The sequence below is a fragment of the Chelonoidis abingdonii genome, chromosome 16 (genome assembly GCF_003597395.2).
Source record: "Chelonoidis abingdonii isolate Lonesome George chromosome 16, CheloAbing_2.0, whole genome shotgun sequence".
Classification (NCBI taxonomy): domain Eukaryota; kingdom Metazoa; phylum Chordata; order Testudines; family Testudinidae; genus Chelonoidis; species Chelonoidis abingdonii.
This window is the reverse complement of record NC_133784.1, coordinates 9,630,043-9,651,597: the sequence shown is the minus strand read 5'-3', so window position 1 is coordinate 9,651,597 and position 21,555 is coordinate 9,630,043. Positions and strand designations below refer to the sequence as shown.

Below are 21,555 nucleotides of genomic sequence, written 5' to 3'. Positions count from 1 at the left end.
AAAGCGAACTGAGAGGTGCTGCACACACGGTGCTTACCCAGAGCTCTGCTGGCTGGAAGTGGGATTGCACGCCAAGAAAGAGAGGGTAAAGGACCCTGTGAGCAGGGGAAGTGACCAACTTCGGAGAGTAAAGTCTTATGCAGTAGAGGAAATATACTTATACATTTTTTCTCTGGGCTAGATCCTCAGACGGTGGAAATCAGCATAATGGAGCTATGCTGATTTACACTAGCTGAGGATCTGGCCCTCTGTTTCTCCAGGCTGTGCAATACAGGCACACACAGGGCTTTCTGGCCCATGTTGTCTTTGTACCACAAAACAGTAAAGGATTTCCCATTTCCCAGGGCAATCCTTCAGAAAGTACCAGGTTCGGGATCTATATGTAGATGGACAAAGGTGGCTTAGAGCTGCCTATGCTGTCCTCCCATTCTTGAAGATCCTAAGATTTAGCTATTTATTTCCCAAGTGGGTGTGTACAATGTATGAACACCCTGCTCCCTCCCTTCAATATACATGCACATGAAGGCAGCTCAACTTGCTGACTCCTAGCAGCTCAGCAAGTTTTACTTTACTTTGGGATCTAGGATGTTTGCTTTTAGGCAGAGATGGGACCAAGTTGCCAGGCTTTTGGATCTGGATTCAGATCAGAAAATCCAAGGTGTTCTGGTTCATGCCCATTACAGAGATGGACCTAAGCTGCAGCATCCAGACCAGATCTGGATCTAAACCTCCCCAGACTTTAGGTGGGTGAGGTTGGGCTGAATCCAAGGTTCTGCAATGGGTCCATCTCAGGTTTTCATCTGAGAGTCGTCAAAGCAACAAGGATTCTTTAGAAGACAGCAGGCTTCCCCCAGAGCAGCTTCACCTCCAGAGTGTGGCCACTCATAGATCTCTGGTCTGTGCCTTGCACCCTGTGACACACATCGATCGCTCTACTGGTCCAATGGATCCACACGGTGGGTCAGGGAGCAGCACAAATCAGAATAAACTGGGCATCCTTTGCAGCCCAGTCACCTGGCTTTGTGTTCATGGAGAAGCCAGGATTGCTGTCAGATTTGCAGAAGTAAGCAGAGGGGCCTGTTCAAGCTGCGTGATCCCATTGCCAACATCTTTAACCTCTTGTTAAACAGTTTTGACCTTAGTTTTAGCATGGGGGGAAAGAGGCTACTTCCTCGCCGCATTGTACTGCCTTGACTCAACACCCTGCAAAATCTGAAGCTCTGGCTTGTTACAGTCAAAGGCTACAGCAGCAGGAAGGCTGAGAAGCAGAGATATAAGAAATAGTAATAATCCCCCTTAAGAAAAGTCACTCAGCTATTTCCTCTAGACATTTTGTTGCTGAGAACTTCCTAGAGATGAGGCCTGATGGCTGCATTTCCCCTGAATCCCATCAGAGTGAGGAAGATCACAGAGCTGGGAGGAAATCAAGCTATAGTCAAAGCAGTAGGGAAGGCGTTCAGAGGGTAAGACTGAGACCACCAAACTCGTTTAGTTTGTGATCTAATCATAGTTAGGGTGCTAGCCTGGGACGCTGGAGTCCTGGGTTCAGGTCCCAGCTCAGCCACAGACTTCCAGTGTGCCCTTGGGTAAGTCACTTAACCTCCATTCCCCATCTGTAAAATGGGAATAATAGGTCTTCCGTACCTCACAGGGGTGTTGTGAGGATCAATGCATTGAAGTTGGTGAGATGCTCAGATACTGTGGTGATAGGGGGTATAGAAGTACCACAGAGAGACAAATGTATCCACTACGCATTGGGGCAGATTGTTTTAAATATATTTTTAAGTGTTGTTCTTTTGTTCTAGCTCTTCACTAAACCCCACCCATCCAGGAATGCCACGGGCAAAAATACATCAGGGAAAGAGGCTGCATCCTCTCTGCATTCAGCTGGACATGTGCCCCTGTTGCTCAGCAGCCTGCAAAATCTGAAGCTCTCTCCTGTCACAATCAAAGGTGCTGGCAGTGCCCCGAATTCAGCCGTCTTTCATGTATAAATCAGTGAAAAGTCCTTGACCGGCAAAGAGCTGGATGTGTTTGAACCCTACAGCTGGGCATAGCTCTATTTTAGCAAAGTACTGAATTGATCCCATCAAGGTCCATGTTGCCATGTCATGTAGTTTTTATTATTCATAGAGAGAGAGGGAGAGATTGAAAAGGGGAAGAAATAATTCCATGAAAAATTTAAAGGATTTGAAGTCATTCTTATTTCATGTGGTCCAAAGTAGAAAAACATTTGGTTGTTTTTATTATTATTTTTGCCAAACTTTTTTTTTTATTTTGAATTTTTGACATTTTTTCTCTCCCCCCCGCCCTCCTCCATGGACTGTAATAAAATGAATGATGTCCATGGTTCCACCCACCCACCGTCCCTTTTTTTTTAACCTTCTTACCATCCCCCCTTTTTCTGTTCTGTAACTTTCCCCATGTGGAGGTAGTTTTGAAAAGCTAGAAAATTGAAAAAGGAAAAAGAAAATATTTTAAAAACACTCAGACCCTCAAATCCCTTCACTCATTCTATTGAATTCAGGGGGAAATAGGGAGGAAAAAATAGAATATTGACATTTTAACACTTGAAATGTTGACGTTTTCAGTTTCATAAAAAACCAGGACAATTTGCAGCACCAAAAAGCTTTTCGTGACATTTTTCATTTTTGAAGGAATAAAAACTATTTTGGGGGCAGGGGAAACATTTTGGAAAGAAACATTTCGACTTGTTCTGCTCTCTCTCAGTGGTGCCTACGTGCCCAGCTAGGGTCAGGGCCCCATGTGCCAGGTTCTGTATAGACAGAATAGAAGATTCTTATCTTCTTATCTTATATTCTAAACAGACAAGTTAAACAAACGGATAGAGACAAACAACAAATATGCAATTGTCAAAGGTACGGAACTTATACATTTTTCTTCGAGTGATTGCTCATCTCAATTCCAATTACGTGGCACAATTCGTCGGAAAGTTTTCCCCTAGCAGCTCCCGTTGGGTCAGCTGTGGAGACCCCTGGAGTGGCGCCTTCATGGTGCTGGATATATGACCATGCTGATCTGGCCCCTACTCAGTTCCTTCTTACCACCAGTGCTGGTAGTTGGAACTGTGGTGACTTGCATAGCAAGTGCTTCCCTTAGCTTATTTTGTAGTTATGGTTTGTAGTTTTGTACTTGTTAGTTAGTAGATTAGGTAGTGGGAGTGGGGTCTAGCCTCAATCCCGTATCCTTCCCCTGGGTCCCGGGGCATGCCTCGGTCCCAAGGGTTCAAGCCCTGCAGAACCTGCAGTAAGCCTATGCCTACAGGTGACCCCCACAACTCTTGCCTCAAGTGTCTGAGGGAGTGCACCAAACAGAGAGATGCAAAATCTGCAAGGTGTTCCACCTGAGGATGAAGAAGGAGCGGGATTTCTGAAACAGCTCCTAATGGAGTCCACTCTTCATCTGCAACCTGCCACTGATCATCAGGACCCAGCATCGGGTGTGTCCATGCGGAGCCCCCAGCTTCAGTACAAGACACAGTGCCGAGAAAGGACTCAGGCCTAAGTGACCCTTGGCATTGGTGCTCCCTGGCACCACAGACTGCAGAGACAGCCTAGCACCACTCCCACTCCCCAGTGCCGCATAAGCGGCACAGGAAAACTGATGGAAGCTGTTCTCCTGGGCTGAGGGCAACAGAGCTGGTGAGTGTGACAGCAGTGTGTCCTGTGCAGGAGCACTCGTCGCAAAAACCTCAGGAATTGGGGCCATTGACTTTGGGCCCATTAAGGGAACCATTGGCATGGTATCCCTGAGTGCTATTATCCTTTCCCTGGATTTGGAAAACTCATATGCCGCCCTCGACATGAAAGACACGTACTTTCACATAGCTATATGGCCTGCACACAGACGATTCCTCAGATTTGTCGTCAACCACAACCATTATCAGTTCACAGTCCTCCCCTTCAGTCTATTGACAGTCCCCCCAGCCCTGGAGTGTTCACCAAGTGCATGTCAGTCATAGCAGCCTTCTTCTGAAGGAGGCAGGTGCAGGTATACCCCTACCTCGATGACTGTCTGCTCAGGGGACACTCCAGGGAACAGGTGGAGTCTCAAATCCGATTGGTCAGATCCACTTTTGAAAGACTGGGTCTCCTCCTCAATGTGAGTTGACTTTGTTACCGACCCAAAGAATAGAGTCCATCGGGGAGGTATTGGACTCGATACAGGCAAGAGTGTTTCTGCCAGAGGCTTCTTCCAAGTGATGGCAGACATTATTCAAGGCCTCAGGCAAGGGGATGCCTGAGTCTTCTTGGTCACATGGCAGACTGCGTCTACATGGTCCGGCATGCCAGAATGAGGCTCAGACCCCTCCAAGTGTGGCTCGCATTGGTCTACCACAACAGCCTGAGCTCAGTGATCACTGTGACAAAGTGAGTACTCGAGTCCCTTCAGTGGTGGCTTGACCCTCAGATAGTGTGCGAGGGCATCCCCTTCAACAGTCCCCAGCCCTCCACATCCCTGGTAATGGACGCGTTGGCTCTGGGATGGGGTGCACATTTGGGAGATCTCCAAACGCAGGGCCTATGGTCGCAGGACAAGCTTTCCCTCCATATCAATATCAAGGAGTTGAGGGCAGTGCGGCTAGCATGCAAAACCTTTCAGGCCCAACTACAAGGACAGTGTGTGACAATTTTGACGGACAACACTACTGCCATATTTTACATCAACAAGCAGGGTGAAGCCTGTTCCTCTCCTCTATGTTGGGAAGCCCTCTGGCTATGGGAGTTCTGCATAGCCCACTCCATTCATCTGGAGGCATCATTTCAACTAGGAGCTCAGAACAAACTAGCAGACCACCTCAGCAGGTCCTTCCGCAGTCACGAGTGGTCCATCCACCCATCTTTCAGAAGTGGAGGTTTCCCCAGGTCAATCTGTTCCCCACCTGGAGCAACAGAAAATGTCCACAATTCTGTTCCTTCCAGAAACACATCCCAGGCTCGCTTGTGGATGTATTCCTGCTCCCCTGGGCAGGATGTCTGTTGTACACCTTTCCGCCAATCCCCTTCATCCACAAGGTCTTACTCAAGGTCCGCAGAGACATGGCACGGATGATTCTTGTGCTGCTGGCATGACCTTGCCAACGTTGGTACACCACAGTCCTGGAGCTGTCAGTGGATTCCCTGATCATGTTACCACTACTTCTGGACCTGATCACACAGGACCACGGTCGTGTTCATCACCCCAACCTCCAGTCCTTCAACCTCATGGCCTGGAAGCTTCATGGCTATACTCCATGGAGCTCCTCTGCTCAGAATCGGTAAGCGAGATCCTACTTGGCAGCAGAAAACCCTCTACTAGGGCCACATGCGTCACAAAGTGGAAAAGGTTTACATTCTGGTGTGCTCAGCATCGTACCCCCCCACTTCAGGCACCCATACCACTCATCTTGGAGTACCTACTGCAACTGAGGCAGTAGGGTCTCGCAATGTTGTCCATCAAAGTGCACCTTGCAGCCATTTCAGGCTTCCACCCAGGAATGGCCGGGCGTTCCGTCTTCACCAACCCCATGGTTCCCCGTTTCCTCAGGGCCTGGAATGGTTATACCCACAAATTAGTCAACCAGTCCATGTGTGGGACCTTACCTGGTCCTCTCCCAGCTAACAGGGCCCCCTTTCGAACTGCTGGCAACTTCCTCCCTTCTCTACCTGTTGTGGAAGGTAGCCTTTCTGGTTGCCACTACCTCAGCAAGAAGGGTGTCGGAGTTAAAGGCCTTCATGTTCGACCCTCCCTTCATGGTTTTCCATAAGGACACGGTACCTCATCTGGCCTTCCTTCCAAAGGTGGTGTCACATTTTCACACCAACAAGGACATTTGTCTGCCTGTCTTCTTCCCTAAGCCTCATGCTAATATCCAAGAACAGAGGTGCCACTTATTGGGTGTTGGGCGGGTGCTAGCCTTTTACATTGAGTGCATGAAGCCGTTCCGAAAGTCAAACTAGCTCTTTGAGTCGGTGGTGGACTGGATGAGTCACATCTCAGAGAATCTCATTGTGGATCACGTCCTGCATCCAGACGTTCTACGACCTAGGTAAGGTTCTAGCCCTGGCTCTAATGGCACACTCCACAAGAGTGCAGGCTTCATCGGTGGCGGTCCTGGCTCAGGTCTTGATGCATGAGGTCTGGAGGGTGACAATGTGGTCCTCGGTACATGCATTCAGCCTTTCATTACACCATCATCCAGCATGCTAGAGATGATGCAGCATTCATAAGAACATAAGAACAGCCATACCGAGTCAGACCAAAGGTCCATCTAGCCCAGTATCTGTCTACCAACAGTGGCCAATGCCAGGTGCCCTAGAGGGAGTGAACCTAACAGGCAATGATCAAGTGATCTCTCTCCTGCCATCCATCTCCACCCTCTGACAAACAGAGGCTAGGAACACCATTCTTTACACCCCCTCCTGGCTATGCCATTTATGGACTTAACCACCATGAATTTATCCTGTTCTCTTTAAACGCTTGTTATAGTCCTAGCTCTCACAACTCCTCAGGCAAGGAGTTCCACAAGCTGACGTGCGCTGCGTGAAGAAGAACTTCCTTTATTTGTTTTAAACCTGCTGCCTATTAATTTCATTTTTGGTGACCCCTAGTTGTTGTATTATGGGAATAAGTAATAACTTTTCCTTATCCACTTTCTCCACATCACTCATGGATTTTATATACCTCTATCATATCCCCCCTTAGTCTCCTTTTTCCAAGCTGAAGAGACATAGCCTCTTTAATCTTTCCTCATATGGGACTTTCTCCAAACCCCTAATCACTTTAGTTGTCTTTTTCTGAACCTTTTCTAGGGCCAGTATATCTTTTTTGATGGTGAGCAAGACCACATCTATCGACTGGTCACTGCATGGCATTCAGAGAAAGACGTCACCAATATGTATAGTCACAAAATCATTCACAAACAGCTCAATAGTGTTAATCCATTCCATGCTCTTCTGACTACATTCTGTTGCACACCAAGTCAATGTCATTACGTCTCAATTGAGCATGTCCTCGAAAGGAATCGCATTCCAGGGCTTCTTGGGCTGAGATCACTATAGCCTGCAGGGGAGGAAAGGAAGTTTGTGGAGGCTAATTCAACACTTTGCTAAAGCGAGGTGCACTTTTGAGAGAGCAGCACATTAGCCAGAGCGTGTTTTTCCCAACCGTGTTCTTTCTCGCCCCTCCTTAGTAGGTAGCACACTCTATGATGCAGGGAAAGATGGCCGATGAAATGGGCTGGTTGGGAGAGGCAGGTTAGCCAGCGAGGAGAGCTGCACGGATGGAAGGTGGGATGGGATGAGACAGGGCCATGTGCCCCAATTGGCTGGGGGGGGGGCACCGTGCCTCCAGGAACGAAGCCCTTACTACAGGATCAAAGGTGGAGCTAGCTTGATTTCAGCTGCACTTTACTCCTTCCCCTATCTTGGCATGGGGTTAGCTGCCCAGCTCTTTTCAGAAATGAAACTCTGGAAGAGGGGAAAAGGGGCCTGGCTAGCTGATTTTTGTTTTAAAATCTACTTTCTTGGCCCCCTGCAGTGCTGAGCTCAGGTCAGGCGAATTTCCTCTTTCCTCTGGCTCTGGGCTCTCCCTTTCACCAACCTGCTGGCTCAAATCCAGGCTGGCAAGAAAGGGAGGCTCAGCTGAATTACCCAACCCCAGCCAACTTGGGCTGCAGTGTATAGAGCGCTCTTCCCAATAAGCAGAGGACTGCAGTTTCCTTCCCAATGAGCAGAGAGCGCCCTCCTGGGGATGACATTGTACTGTTGTAGTTGCTTCTAGTGTGCAACAGTATGTAGTAAGAAGAGCATGGAATGGATTTTATTAACACTATTGAGCTGCTTGTGAATGATTTTGTGTGTATGTGTGTGTAATTCTCTGTTGAATTCTCTGGACTTTTGTTTGATGACATTTTTTACTCCTTTTGAGTGCTTAAACAGCTACATCTAGAAACTTTTCAGGGTTTGTCTGGTGACTCCCTGCTATTTGGAGTTGGCAACACTGGAAGCAGGAGGAAGCATGTGGCCCATATGGCTTCACTTGCACTGTGAAGTTTAATGTGATGGAATGAAGCATTATGCATAGATGAGGGGACTTGGGGCCACCTGGCATGACACCCCCTCCCCCAGGTGTGTGTCAATGTGTTTCCATAGCCCTGCGTCAAATGTGGCTGCATCTCAGCCCTAGGGTGGCTTTTAGCCTCTGGTGCTGGTCACATCACCCAGCATAGTTAGGGAGACACGCAAACCTTGCAAGGGAGGGAAAGTCACTCTTAGCTTGCTAGAAACAATAGGATGAGCTGTGATCTCCTTCTTCTGCTCAGAGGCGCCCAAGGGAGCCATCGGACACATCGTCCATACCGAGAAAATCATTCTGGCCTTCGAGAGAAACAAAGTTTTGATCCCCCCACTCTGGAACAAAACCTTCTGCTGGGGATTTGACGATTTCACCTGCTGCCTTGGAAACTACGGAACTGACAAGGTAAATGAGAACAAAGGCCAAGGTGGACCAGTGTTCTGAGGTGGTACAGAGAATCATCTTTCAAGATGCCTGCTTGGTGGGTCTTGATCATGTGCTCAGGGTCTAACAGATAGCCAGATTTTGGAGTAGGAAAGGAAGCTCCCCAGGCCATATTGGCAAGGACTTTGGGTGTTTTCACCTTCCTCTGCAGCCTGGGGCATGGATTGCCTGCTGGGATCCTCTGGGCATCTCCCACCTAATCAATTCCCTACCAATGCAGGGGTCTTGGTCATTGGTGGCACCTCAGTATCTCCCGCTCTCTGCCTGTGGCTCTCAACAGTGTAGTCTGCTGGAAACTGAAATGTTTTAGCCTAACAAAATCTTTGGCTTTAATACGGGAGTGTCTGGGTGAAATTTAATGGCTTGTGCCATACAGGAGGTCAGACTGGATGATCTAATGTTCCTTTCAGGCCTGAAACTCTATGGAAAGTGACTCGTGATTTTGAGTGTCTCAGTGTTTAAGGTGCCTGATTTGAGACATCATAAAGAGGCCTCATTTTCAGAGGGTTGGTGCTCAGCACCTTCTGGAAATCTGACCCTATTGAAAAAGTCTCAGATTGGGCACCCAAAATCACTAGTTCCTCCTGAAAATCTTGGCCAATATTGAACTAATCTGAAGTTCTTATCTAGTTCCAATCCCTTTATTGTCTGTTACACTGAAACTGAGACCTTGTGTGATAGGACTTAATAACAACACAATGTCTCTTGGCCCTGATGAGAAATTTTGTGATGCAGAACTTTCTGCTGGGATTAGGATAGGATCATCTGTCAATTTCCTCCCACCACTGAGTTTAGCACATTACTGTCATTCAAAACACTAATGCAGCTTCCCCTAGAAATCTGTAGAGCCCTGCTAATCTGCGGGTATCTGTTTTATATCCATAGATATCTGTGGGCCATTTTTATGGATAGTGCGGATGTGGATACAAATTTTGTATCCGTGCAGGGCTCTGACTGTAAGAGCTGGGCAGGAAGCTGTAAGGAACTGCAGCATGGACCTTCCACCTGCCCTAGGTGGCGGTCTGTGGGGCGGGGACACTGAGGGGGAGGCTGCTCGCGTCCACTGCCCAAGGCAGGTGAAGGGTCTAGCATGGCTCCCGGCAGCTGCCTGCCCAGTTCTTACTGTGGCCAGGCTGTGACTCTCTGATCGGGGAGAGCCACATTGGCAGCTGTGGGGAGCTTGGGTCCCTCAATTCCCCTCCCCATGCAGAGGTCTGGGGGGACAGAGACACAGTTTGGAGGCTGATTGGGCCCCCTGTCTAGGGCAGTTGGAGGGACCCAGGCTGCCCACAGCTGCCAGCACAGCTCTCCCTGACCTGGCTCTGGCCAGAGGGCAGGTCTCGGAGCCCGGCTGCAGTAAGAACCGGGCAGCTCCACAGGACACCCACCTGGCCAGACCAGTGTGGAGCCCAGCCGGGGAGCCATGGGGAACCGTGGTGGGCCCTCCACCTGCCCACGGTGCAGGAGATGGGGCTGAGAGCAGCCCGTGACCGTGTCCCCACCCCCAGACTCCCCACCAGGCCAGGGACAGGTGGAGGATCTGCAACTCTGCACAGGCTCCTCACAGCTGCCTGCGGGGCTCTTCCCAACAAGGCTCCGGTGGGGGGGGTGTGTGCGTTTGTGTGCGCGCGTGCCTCGAAGCCTTAGCCTAGCCCCGGAGTAAAGCCCTGCAAATCCGCGGATATCCACAGATCATTTTTGCAGATTGGCTGCGGATACACATTTTTGTATCCATGCAGGGCTCTAGAACTGATTCTCTGACTTCGTTACTGTAAGGAATCAACAGTACACATCGCAGTGCTGCGTGTATGCTGGAGTGCCAGCGACCAAGGAGAGAGCAGCGTTCTCTTTTAAAAGGAGTGACGGCCAGTGCTAGTGTGGGGCTCAGGAGAACAGCGTTCAGTTCCCTGCATAGTTCTTCAGATGTTCGAAGTAGCAGAAACCTTTCCCTTTTCCTTGGGAAGCTCAGTATGTGCTGAACGATTTGCTGTGAAAACACACAGAACCAGGGGTCACCAGTGGGGATAGAATCCAGGGATTTCTGCACCAAAAGCACCAGCCTCTACACTTGAGCAATGCCTCTACCTATGAGTAAGTAGTAGGTTGTTTTATCTATTTTAGGTACTTATATGGCCCCCCATCACTGTAGAATATGAGAGCATCACAATCTGTAATGTATTTATTCTCACAACATGCCTGTGAGGTAGGGAGCTGCTTATCCCTATTATACAGGTGAGGAACTGGGCACAGAGAGACTAACTGACTCACTCAAAATTACGCAGGACACCTGTTGCAGAGCAGAGAATGGAACCTGTTCCCTGAATCTTAAGCTAGTGCCCTAACTGCTGAATCATCCTTCCAATCCAGCCAGCAGGTAATGGTTGATTCACTCCCACACCAACATACACATAGCCATGCTGATACACACGCAGGCAGTGAGAGCAGAACTGAGAGGAAAATTTAGTCTTTAGTCCGACTTCACTGTGAGTTGAAGATGCCCTGCACCTTGTAGGACCAGGCCCTTTCTTGGACTGATCTTTGAGCCCAATCTTCCTTTGGTTCTTGAAAATGGGTAGGAGAAATATTCCTTTCCCTGCCTCAAAGGGAAGATGAGAACTTGGTTCTCAGGCCCCGAATCTGTTCTCTGGTTTAAATATTAACATGCTGCAATCAAAGGAATCTGTGCCACAGAAATAGCTGCCAGTGTTTTTACCTTCTGCAGAACACGGTGACACTTGAATGCATGGCAGAGTGGGGCAAGTGCCTCTGTGCAGTATGTCCCACACCAACTACTGTCATTACCTCTGGAACGAGTGCCGTCGTGTGTGTCTGGGAGCTTTCCCTGGTCAAAGACAAAGCGAGATGCCTGAACTTGAGACAGGTACAGTACCACAGCTCACCTGACGTGCCAGCTTAGTAAGTGCAGGTCTGAGATCAGAGCTGAGAAGGGGGTTCGATGAAAGCTGTTCCTCTATCAGGGTGACAGAGAAAGATGGTATAGATGGCATCACACAGCATATCAACCTGCCACCCGTTCACGCATTGACAATGACAAATGAACTCAGGGGAACTAACTCAGAGTTGTTTTGACTAAACACTTTTTCAATATAAAATGCCGTTGTCAAAAACAAATCTTTTTTTCCAGAAACATGTCAATTTTCAATTAAACTTTTGTTGGGAAGGTTTCCAGGTTCAAAGTAGGGATGCTGTGGGTCTCTCATATTGTACGTGTGTGTTTAACGACTAGGCTATTGGCTATTCTGGAGTGGGTCTCAGGTCCTTGATTCATAGCATGGATCTCTCTCTCTCAGGTGAGCACCCTAACCACTGGCAGTTGGCTGTTCTGGGGTGAGAGGGCATCTCTTTCCTTCTCTTGGGTGTTTGGCTGAAAAGTTCAAAAGGCCTCAGGTTCGATACAAAACCAAATGTTTGAAACATCAACTCTTTACGTGAAGTTGAATTCTTGTTTTCCGGCCTTCCCTATATGTAACCCCATACAGGGTTGGCTGTACCTGTCTCTAACAAACTCCTGAGCAGTCTGTCTTTTTCTCACACTTTGGCAACACTAGTATAGCTTGCTATGCCCTCAAGTCTTGAAAATAAGAAATGCACCGTTCCTCTCCAACCTCCCGTAGACCTTCACCCTACCCAGCTCCATCTGAGTCATTATGTATTGTTCAAATGGTTCCCATTTCCTTTCCTCTAGCTGGGTCAGGAGGCGGGAGCACCAAAACATTGTGAGACGTCTCTAAACAGATTCCCAGCCCAGTATTTCTGACCAGGAAGGTTCAGATACCTATCCTGAATTTGGAACCTTCGTGAAGTTCATCCATCACTCCCATATGGCGGAGAATGGCCCAAATGGCAGAATATGGATCTCTATCCAGATCCAAACTGCCTTTCTCTAGTTTTCTGCTGGGGTAACTCCATTGTAATCAGGATTTACACTGCCATAAAACTGAAGTAATGCCATCGAGATTCAGGCCTGATATTGTGACCTTCTGGGCTGCTTTTATGAATACATTTTTGATGTTCTTCAGTGATATCTAAGGAAATAGACAGCAACTTGTTCCCTTTTCCCCTTAAACCAAATCAGATAACTCTCCTCTGTTACTCTCAGGGGAAATAATAAGAGAAAGCGTTCATGGGGTTTGAGAGACATGAAGGTATTCATGCCGTAGAAATCTGCTCTGTCTCTTGGTTCTTGCAGAAAAGAGTCAAAAGAAAATTCAGGTTTTCCCAGATTCAGGACAAGAACATATTTCATTTGTCATAGGTGATGGGAAACGTCAAAAGTCTGAGTCTGGATTGAGCTCGGAGAGGCCCCCAGACTATTATCTATTTAGCTAGATCCCTTGGCCCTGCAAAACGGGGCACAAATTGTAGTTGGAACAACTCCTGACATGAGATTCTAATACTTCCTGCTTCTGAAGAGGCCCAAAATCCCATCAGAAGACCTTATCTCATGAACTTTAGCCTGTCTGTTTCCCTCAGAACCCAGGACACTGACAAGGAAGGGAAAGAAAAAGAACTAGGGTAAAATCTAAACATGTTTTGGAGATCAAGAAAAGTTTGGTTCAGGGTCAGTTTGTTTTGGGCAAAGCTTCAGGTTCTGTTTTACCCTATCTCCTAGAACTGGAAGGGACCTTGAAAAGTCATTGAGTCCAGCCACCTGTCTTCACTAGCAGGATCAAGTACTGATTTTGCCCTGGGTCCCTAAGTGGCCCCCTCAAGGATTGAGCTTACAATCCTGGGTTTAGTAGGCCAATACTCAAACCACTGAGATATCCCTGCTCCCCCCTGCCTCTACTGGTTTGCCAGTCTTGTTAGCGACCCACAATTTATGACTGACTTTTGAGGAACCAGTGTTGCTAATGTGTATGCTGCAATTAAATGATATTGCCCATATTCCACAAAGTACCGATGTGAGTTCACGCAATGCCAAAAACTGCATAGATTTCCTTTCTGTCTCTGCTAGCAGAGGGCATTAGTCATTTAGATGACTCTCTGGCCTAGATGTCAGTCTGAACTATGCCCCTAAATGTCTTTGAGTGAATTACATGCTGTTGTTTCATGGTCGTTGTTTATTCTGCTGAACAAAACTATTGTATTGTCATCCCTGAGATACTGAGCTTCACTTAAGTAAAGCTGATGTGCTATAAAAATGATGCTGTTCACTTATCAGCCTTCTCAAGAGACTAATGCATTCTTGTTTGAGTTGGAGTAAAAGACAGAAACTATGTTTCAGCAGGAAGATCTTATTCCCTTCTTATCAGGCTGCCTCCAGAGTTTTGTGTAGCATTGAGGATGCAGCATAATAGCCACCGTATCCATCTGTGCAATTTTATCTGACCCACACTCCCATAACTCTGTACCAAAGGAAACACGGAGCCAGTTCGGATTAGCATGCAGAAGAGCTGTGTTGCGTCTTTCAAACACAGACCCATGGTGATGTGGGTGCAGCAGAGCCACAGTGCACCCCGGCTGAGTCACCCTTGTAGCGGGTGCAGTGTTTCCTTTTGTGCCTGACCAGTGTATGGAGGGGGTGAAGTATGGCCCTGGCTCTTCCCAGCCCCATTCACAGTGACCACTGACTACTGCCACATGTCATGTGCAGTCTTTGCGCACAAGCAATCAGAGACCAGGGCTCTGTCTGCCCTGAACTGGCAGCACTGACTGCCAGCTCCACAGCCTGAGCCCTAGAAGCCCAAATCAGCGAACCTGGGCCGGCAAAGACCGCACCACCAGTCTTGTATATCTGTGTAGATGTAACTGGAGACTCAGGCTCACATCCCTGCTCTGATTCAGACATGGAGTTGCTCTCTCTCTCTGCAGCCCACTGAATATTTAATTATCTATACAAAGTGGAAGAGCTCTGACAGCAGATATGGAAAAAGCAAGAGGGTGACTCAGTAGTGTGGTGATCAGGATGCTTACCTGGGTCTCCCACATCCCAGATGAGTGCCCGCACCGGCGGGCTATTCAGGAGTGAGGTGTGTCTCACTCTCTTGAATTCCATCCAAAATTCCACCCTCAGAAACTTTCCTAACAAAATTTTTGTCAAAACCAACGTGTTTCTGCAACAAGGCTCAGTTTTGATGAATCAGCGTTTTGTTTTCTATTTTGTGTGAACCAAAAAACTCCGGGTGAAATTGATCAGCAGCCACCTAGTTCTGTGTCGCGTAGGAACAAACTCCACTGGGTTTGGTCTGATTGCGACCTACAACTATAAATCGCTCGCAGGCTGCCCTGAAGTTCCAAGCCTGCCCCAAACTCACCCCACAGCCTGGAGCCCCCCAGAGCTCAGTTGGGAATAGGCTTCAGGGCTGGGATGAAAACTTTGCACACCTTTGCTTAAATCCCCTCTTGTGCCATTATCTTTTACCCCTGAGCTCATACTTTGATAGGGTCTAAAATTATATCCAACCCTGTATCTCAGGCCCATGTCAAGCCTAAAATAATTTGTGACACCTGAAAGTCATCTCGGTTCCATACAGTCTGGTGCAACCGAGCATCTTCACCAGAGGGGTTCATGTTTAAACGCTGTTGTCCTAACAACCTTGGCAAATAGCAGCATTTATTAGGTGGCCATCAAGAAGGTGGGCTGACACAGGAGGAAAGTATATGCCATACGTGTTCTGAGAGGTCAGCAGGGACATTCAGGACTGAAACCCACACTGAACTGAGTCAAACCCTAGAAGTTCATTGATCATTCCATGGAGAGAAAGCCAGCTGGTAATTCACCTTTCCAGTTAAAATTAGCGTTACAACTCTGGTATGACGTTCAGGGAAGTCGAGTCACAGCACTCATTGACTTCAGTACAACTGAAAATCAGGCCCAGGAATTTTAAAGAAAGCAAGTAAGGCCCGATTCTCCGTTGTCCAACACCTTGTATCCTCATTTACACCACTGCGTGTTGGGTGTAAAACCAGATCAGCATATCACATCTATTAAATTAAATGACTTTATTAATTTCTGTCCATAATACATTGACTTAAAATTAAAAGTTTTTTTTTAATGGAAAACCTAAATTTTGGGGCTAAACTAAACTGGCCGTGTCTCTTATGATAGAGATGCTTACAAAATAGTAGGGCAGGGCTGAAAGACAGTAATGTTTAACAGAGAGGTTCCCAGAGAGGTTTATTTTAATTACGCAAAACTTCAGTATTCGAAAAAAATATTGAAATGGTCTGTATTGGGTATCATAATAAGGAGAAATGTTTCAAAAATGTCATTGAAAATTTTTTGTATTTAAAAATTTTACTAATGTTGAACAGCTCTAACCTCTGAGTATGAATCTCACCTTGATAAGGCCAGAAGGGCAAAGGTAAGAGATGTTTCACGCTGCTAACCAGGGCTAAAAATGTAAGTGGGTGTTCTATATGAGGAAGTATGGTCAAATAGCTATAATAAGTCTAAGGAAAAGGAGGTCTGGGTCTGTTGCCACCTCTGATTCACTGGGTAAGCTTTGGAAAGTCACTTAACCTCTCTGGGCCTCAGTTTCCCCATCTGTAAGTTACGGACAAGGGAGCTTTGAGATCTCCATTGTAGACTCTGATTTTGTGGAGTAAATCACATATTCTTGCTAAGCTGATCCCAGTGGGAATGTGGATCCCTAGTAACCCAGCTGCTTGGCTGTGGTTTTGGATTGCTTTGTGCCCCTAGGCTTTGTATGGACACACTCAGGCCGTGACCTGCCTGACCGCATCTGTGACCTACAGCGTTCTTGTGAGCGGATCCAGTGACAGAACCTGCATCATATGGGACTTGAACCAGCTGACGTACATCACTCGTCTCCCTGCCCATAGGGCCAGTCTCTCTGCTATTGCCATCAACAATTCAACGGTAAGAACTTCATTTATCATCCTTCTCCTGATGTGTTCAGGAGCGTTTCATGATAATGTAAGGGGTGCTCTTCCCAACGTAAAAACATCCTGAGATGCTGATCAATTGATTTTCCCTTTTAACAAGGTTGCTAATAGTACTCTTAAGGATGAGAAGGGAGCACTAAAAGGTACAATATAGATGAGTAGTTAAGTTAGAAGCATCCGTGCGTGCGTGGCTGGATAGTAAGATTAAACCTCTTGATTTGTGAGCTGGCTTGAGAAGCATAGCAGTGTAGTCCCTTGCACTTCTGCCTTTGGCTCACATGTGACTCTGTTGCTTCCACTGATTTCTCCTGACATGCATGTGTTACAGCAGTGCCACCTGGGACTAATTAGACTCTACCGGCTCTGGATGTTCCTGAGTCAGCAGTCTCAGCCAGCAGACAATTACCTGACATGTTATTGTTTTCCTTTCCCCTCCAACCCTCCCCGCTAGAAGGGTACTTGTAAAAATGGCCATACTGGCTCAGACCAATGGTCCAACTAGCCCAGCATCCTGTCTTCTGACAGTGGCCTGTACCAAATGCTTCCGAGGTAATGAACAAACTGGTGCAGTTATCAAGTGATCCATCCTCTATCATATAATCATAAAATATCAGGATTGGAACAGACCTCAGGAGGTCATCTAGTCCAACCCCCTGCTCAAAGCAGGACCAATATCAACTAAATCATCCCAGCCAGGGCTTTATCAAGACCGACTTCAAAAATCTCTAAGGATGGAGGTTCCACCACCTCCCTAGGTAACCCATTCCAGTGCTTCACCATCCTCCTAGTGAAATAGTGTTTCTTAATATCCAACCTAGACCTCCCCCACTGCAACTTGAGACATTGCTCCTTGTTCTGTCATTTGCCACCACTGAGAATGGCCAAGCTCCAGCCTCTTTGGAACCCCCCTTCAGTAGTTGAAGGTTACTATCAAATCCCTCCTTACTCTTCCCTTCTGCAGACTAAATAAGCCCAGTTCCCTGACCCTTGCCTCATAAATCATGTGCCCTGGCTCCCTTATCATTTTCATTGCCCTCCAATTTGTCCACATCCTTTCTATAGTGGGGGGCCCAAAACTGGATGTATACTCCAGATGTGGCATCACCAGTGCCGAAGAGAGGAGAATAAGCACTTCCCTCGATCTGCTAGCAATGCTCCTACTAATGCAGCCCAATATGCTGTTAGCCTTCTTGGCAACAAGGGCACACTGACTCATATCCAGCTTCTTGTCCACTGCAATCTCTAGGTCCTTTTCTGAAGAACTGCTGCTTAGACAGTTGGTCCCCAGCCGTTAGTGGTGCATGGGATTCTTCTGTCCTAAGTGTACCACTCTGCACTTTTCCTTGTTGTCTATCGTCCAGACCCAGCATCTGGTAGTCAGAGGCTTAGGGACACCCAGAGCATGGATTGCATTCCTGACGATCTTGACTAATAGCCATTGATGGACCTATCCTCCATCAACTTATCTAATTCTTTTTTGAACCCAGTTATGCTTGTGGTCTTCACAACATCCTTAGGCAATGTGTTTCACAGGTTGACTATGTGTTGTGTGAAGAGATACTTTCTTTTGTTTGTTTTAAACCTGCTGCCTGTTAATTTCATTGGGTGATGCCAGGTCCTTGTGTACTGTGAATAACACTTCCTTATTCACTTTCTTCATGACATTCATGATTTTATAGCCCTCTTGTGTATCCTCCTCCCCTTAATATTCTCTTTTCCAAGCTGAACAGTCCCAATCCTTTTAATCTCTCCTATTAGGGATGGTGGTAGAAATGAAAAATCTATCTGCCATCTGTTCCCAGAAACACAGCTGCTTGCTCATCATTATGAAAATAATCTGGATTAGATTTAACTGTAGGCATTCAGCTCTCTTGGATGTGAATTCCCCCAGATCTCTGCTTTCTGAACAGGGCATTTATACGCCTGTATTTCTATGTTCAGTTGATCTTCATGAAAGAGAACAGTGGTTGGGCTTGGTTAACATTTTTGTCAAGTCAGAGTACTGTGGCTTGTGCTGAGAAGTGTTAGGGATGTGTACTGATGTCATAGCAATAAGAAGTCCCAAAACATCTGTTTACCCTAACAACTGAGATTGTCAGCACTTTGGGGCAGGGATTTATTCTGCTTTTGTACAGAACCTAGCATGAGGGGACCTTGTCCACGGCAGGACTTCTGGGGTCCACAACTGCAATAGAAATGAATAACTTCTACTAAAGCCCAAGGAGTGGGATTTTCCATAGCACTTAATGACAAATACCAATGGTCAGTGGGTAAAACTCCCGCAGAGTTAGGCCAACGCTTGACTGTTCTTGTCAGTCCCCTGCAAAATGAACTGGAGAAGTCCACACATTTTAAAATAAATAGGAGTGCTGGTGAAAGATGCTGGGTTGATAGCCCTAGAGGATAAAATTATCTGTTTCCAAAGCTTCCTCCACTGTGTCGCACCATAGGTTTCCGCTGGAGGGAGAGTGGGGTCCATTGTCTATAGCTCATGCAGTCCTTGGCTCCTTTGCCAACCAGTGGACCAATCAGAATCCATGACAGTGATGATGATTATTGTGATGTGAGATTAGCGCAGTAGGGATTGGATTGAGACAGGGGTCACTGAGCAGCCGTTAGATCAGAGCTGACTGAAAATTTTCCAACACAAGGCTTTTTTATTGGAAACCAAAACTTCCTGCAGGAACACTTTGATTTCAATAAAATCTCACTTTTGGGGGAAAACCATGAGAATAGTGTTTCTCTAAGGTCAACACATTCCATTTCAGTTTTTTGAGGACATAATGTTTCCATTTTTCATTCTGAAATGATTTTTTGTTTCAACATGCTTCATTTTATATTCTAAAGACAAACATTTTAAAAATGTTGAAACAAATGGAATGTGTTGATTTTATCTTAAAGAAACATGTGGCTTGATCCATGGGGATTTTTTTTTTCAGAAGTTTTGTGTCATGAGAAATTTTGAACTTCTTTGTTTTCATTCTGATTTGAAATAAAACAAATTTTGAAATGGAGGAATTTGCTGAAAAACAGAAATTCCAGTCTCCACACAGCTCTATGTTCGATTCTTATTATTTGTCCTGTGGTAGCAAGTAGGCCCCCAATACTAGGTTTATTGTGATGACATCTGGGGCCACAGTCATGGACCAGAACCCCGTAGTGCCAGGTTAGGCACTGTACGTGATTAGGTATATTACAGTAGTGTCTACTCATGGAACAGGACTCTGCTGTGCTAGGTGCTGTACAGACATAGAGCAGAAAGGTGATCCTTGCCTTGGGGAGTAAGAAAGAAAAAACTTTCTGTAGCTGCTGGTCTCAGTCGGATTTCAGTCAGTGACATAGACCTGAAAAACTCCATAGCCATATTACCAAATCAGTGAGCCTCCCAGGCCCACATGCAGTTAAAGAAGTGTAAAGGCTGGTTTACACTGAAAAGTTACGTCGGCATAGCTACATCTTTCAGGGGTGTGAAAAGTCCACACCCTGAGGGACGTAGTTAAGCCAATCTAACCTCCAATGTACACATTGCTAGGTCAATGGAAGAATTCTTCTGTTAACCTAGCCTGCCGCCTCTTGGGGAGGTGGATTAACTGCAGCGATGGGAGAACCACTCCCATTGCTGTAGTCAGTGTCTACACTGAAGCACTACAGTAACACAGCTGCAGTTGTGCTAAGGTAGCGTTGCAAGTGTAGCCAGCGCCCACTGTTTCAATTCTTTCAGTACTGGCTATGCCATTTCAAATAAACCCTTCTCAGTCTGCCTCAAGATTTTTTCCCCTGTGACGTGAAGAGCCCTGGTCCAAAATCAGGAGGAGGGAAAGGCATGGCAGTAGTTAATTTAAACCAGATGCACACTGCTTATTTAAGGACAGATCAGCCTCTGCCAGGAGCAGATGGACTTGCTGCTGCTATTCTATTTTAGCTGGTTCCTAAGGGATGGAAAGTTTGGATGGAATTTAAATTGGGGAGTAGAACCCAGGAAGTTTAATCAACATGCACTTGTAAATAGATCAGGTGCAATATTATAAACACTGCATCCTAGAGGCTGCTTCTAGAGCTTTGAATATCTGCATTTTCCTTGCTCTTAAGGCTTCAGAGATCTGTGACTTTCTGCTCCCACTTCACACACACAATTGCCCTTAAAGCTGTTTACACAAGCACTACGGAGAGAGGAGAGACTCGGTTGTGAAGGGTATTATTACCATAACACTAAACACTCTGGGGGGCAGAGGAGGATGCTGAACTGGACAGAGATTTAGGAATTGGTGTCCACATGGTGAATTACTGATTTGTGAGAATGTGGTTATTGTTAATATTTTCTATATATATATATATCAGTAGCATAAGAATGGCTATGCTGAGTTAGACCAATGGTCCATCTAGCCCAGTGTCCTGTATTCTGCCAGTGTCCGGTGCCAGGTGGTTCAGAGGGAATGTACAGGACAGGGCAATTTTGAGTGATCCATCCTTTGTCGTCCACTCACAGCTTCTGGCAGTCAGAGGTTTAGGAACTCCCAGAGCGTGAAGGTTGCATCCCTGACCGTCTTGGCTAATAGCCATTGGTGGACCTATCCTCCATGAATTTGTTAAGTTCTATTTTTAATCCAGTGGAAGCTTCAGTCAAAGACCAGGACCCCATTGTGCTAGGCACTGTACAAACACAGAATGAAATGCAAGTCTCTGCCCTGAAGCACTTACAATTATCTACATTAAAAGTTAAGGGTCAAATGCTGGGGTAATTCTTACTCTCCCCTTGCTCCCATGAAATCACTAGGAGTTCTGCCGGAGCAAGGACCTAGTAAAATCTAATTAAGGAGCTTAGGATTCAGCCCTCAAAATTTATTATTAATTTTCCTTCATTCTCTACATTTTCTGTTGGCTTTATTTCTTTTTTAACCCTTCAGGGTTGCCAGGGTGTTTGGGAATTAGCTTATTTGAGGGTTGCTTGTCTAGTGTACAATGATGCAGGTTGTTGCTTGGATCAAGACACAGCCTTGCATGTTGGGACCAGTAGGATCTACCGGCAGGCTGGCTGCCTCTTTGCCTTGAGGATGGCTCTGTTTGTGCTTTGGGATGATGCAGGCACCGCTTTCCCCATGATCCAGCACAGGGGCTTTGGCTTGGCTCCAAGGTGCTGCCATCTGAGTAGTCCCAGATTTATTC

The 21,555-nt window shown here is 46.6% G+C and overlaps 1 protein-coding gene across 2 annotated transcripts in view; it reads left to right on the top strand.

Moving 5' to 3' along the window:
• WDFY4 (WDFY family member 4) overlaps nucleotides 1-21,555 on the top strand; it is a 279,998-nt gene that overhangs the window by 247,174 nt on the left and 11,269 nt on the right. Inside the window, exons 55-58 of one of the 2 annotated variants that reach the window (XM_075072901.1) lie at nucleotides 1,806-1,953; nucleotides 8,324-8,481; nucleotides 11,243-11,401; nucleotides 16,187-16,366. In XM_075072901.1, coding sequence (XP_074929002.1) covers nucleotides 1,806-1,953; nucleotides 8,324-8,481; nucleotides 11,243-11,401; nucleotides 16,187-16,366 — 645 coding nt within the window. The remainder of the gene's footprint in view (nucleotides 1-1,805; nucleotides 1,954-8,323; nucleotides 8,482-11,242; nucleotides 11,402-16,186; nucleotides 16,367-21,555) is intronic. The other variant, XM_075072902.1, reaches the window with a different exon arrangement.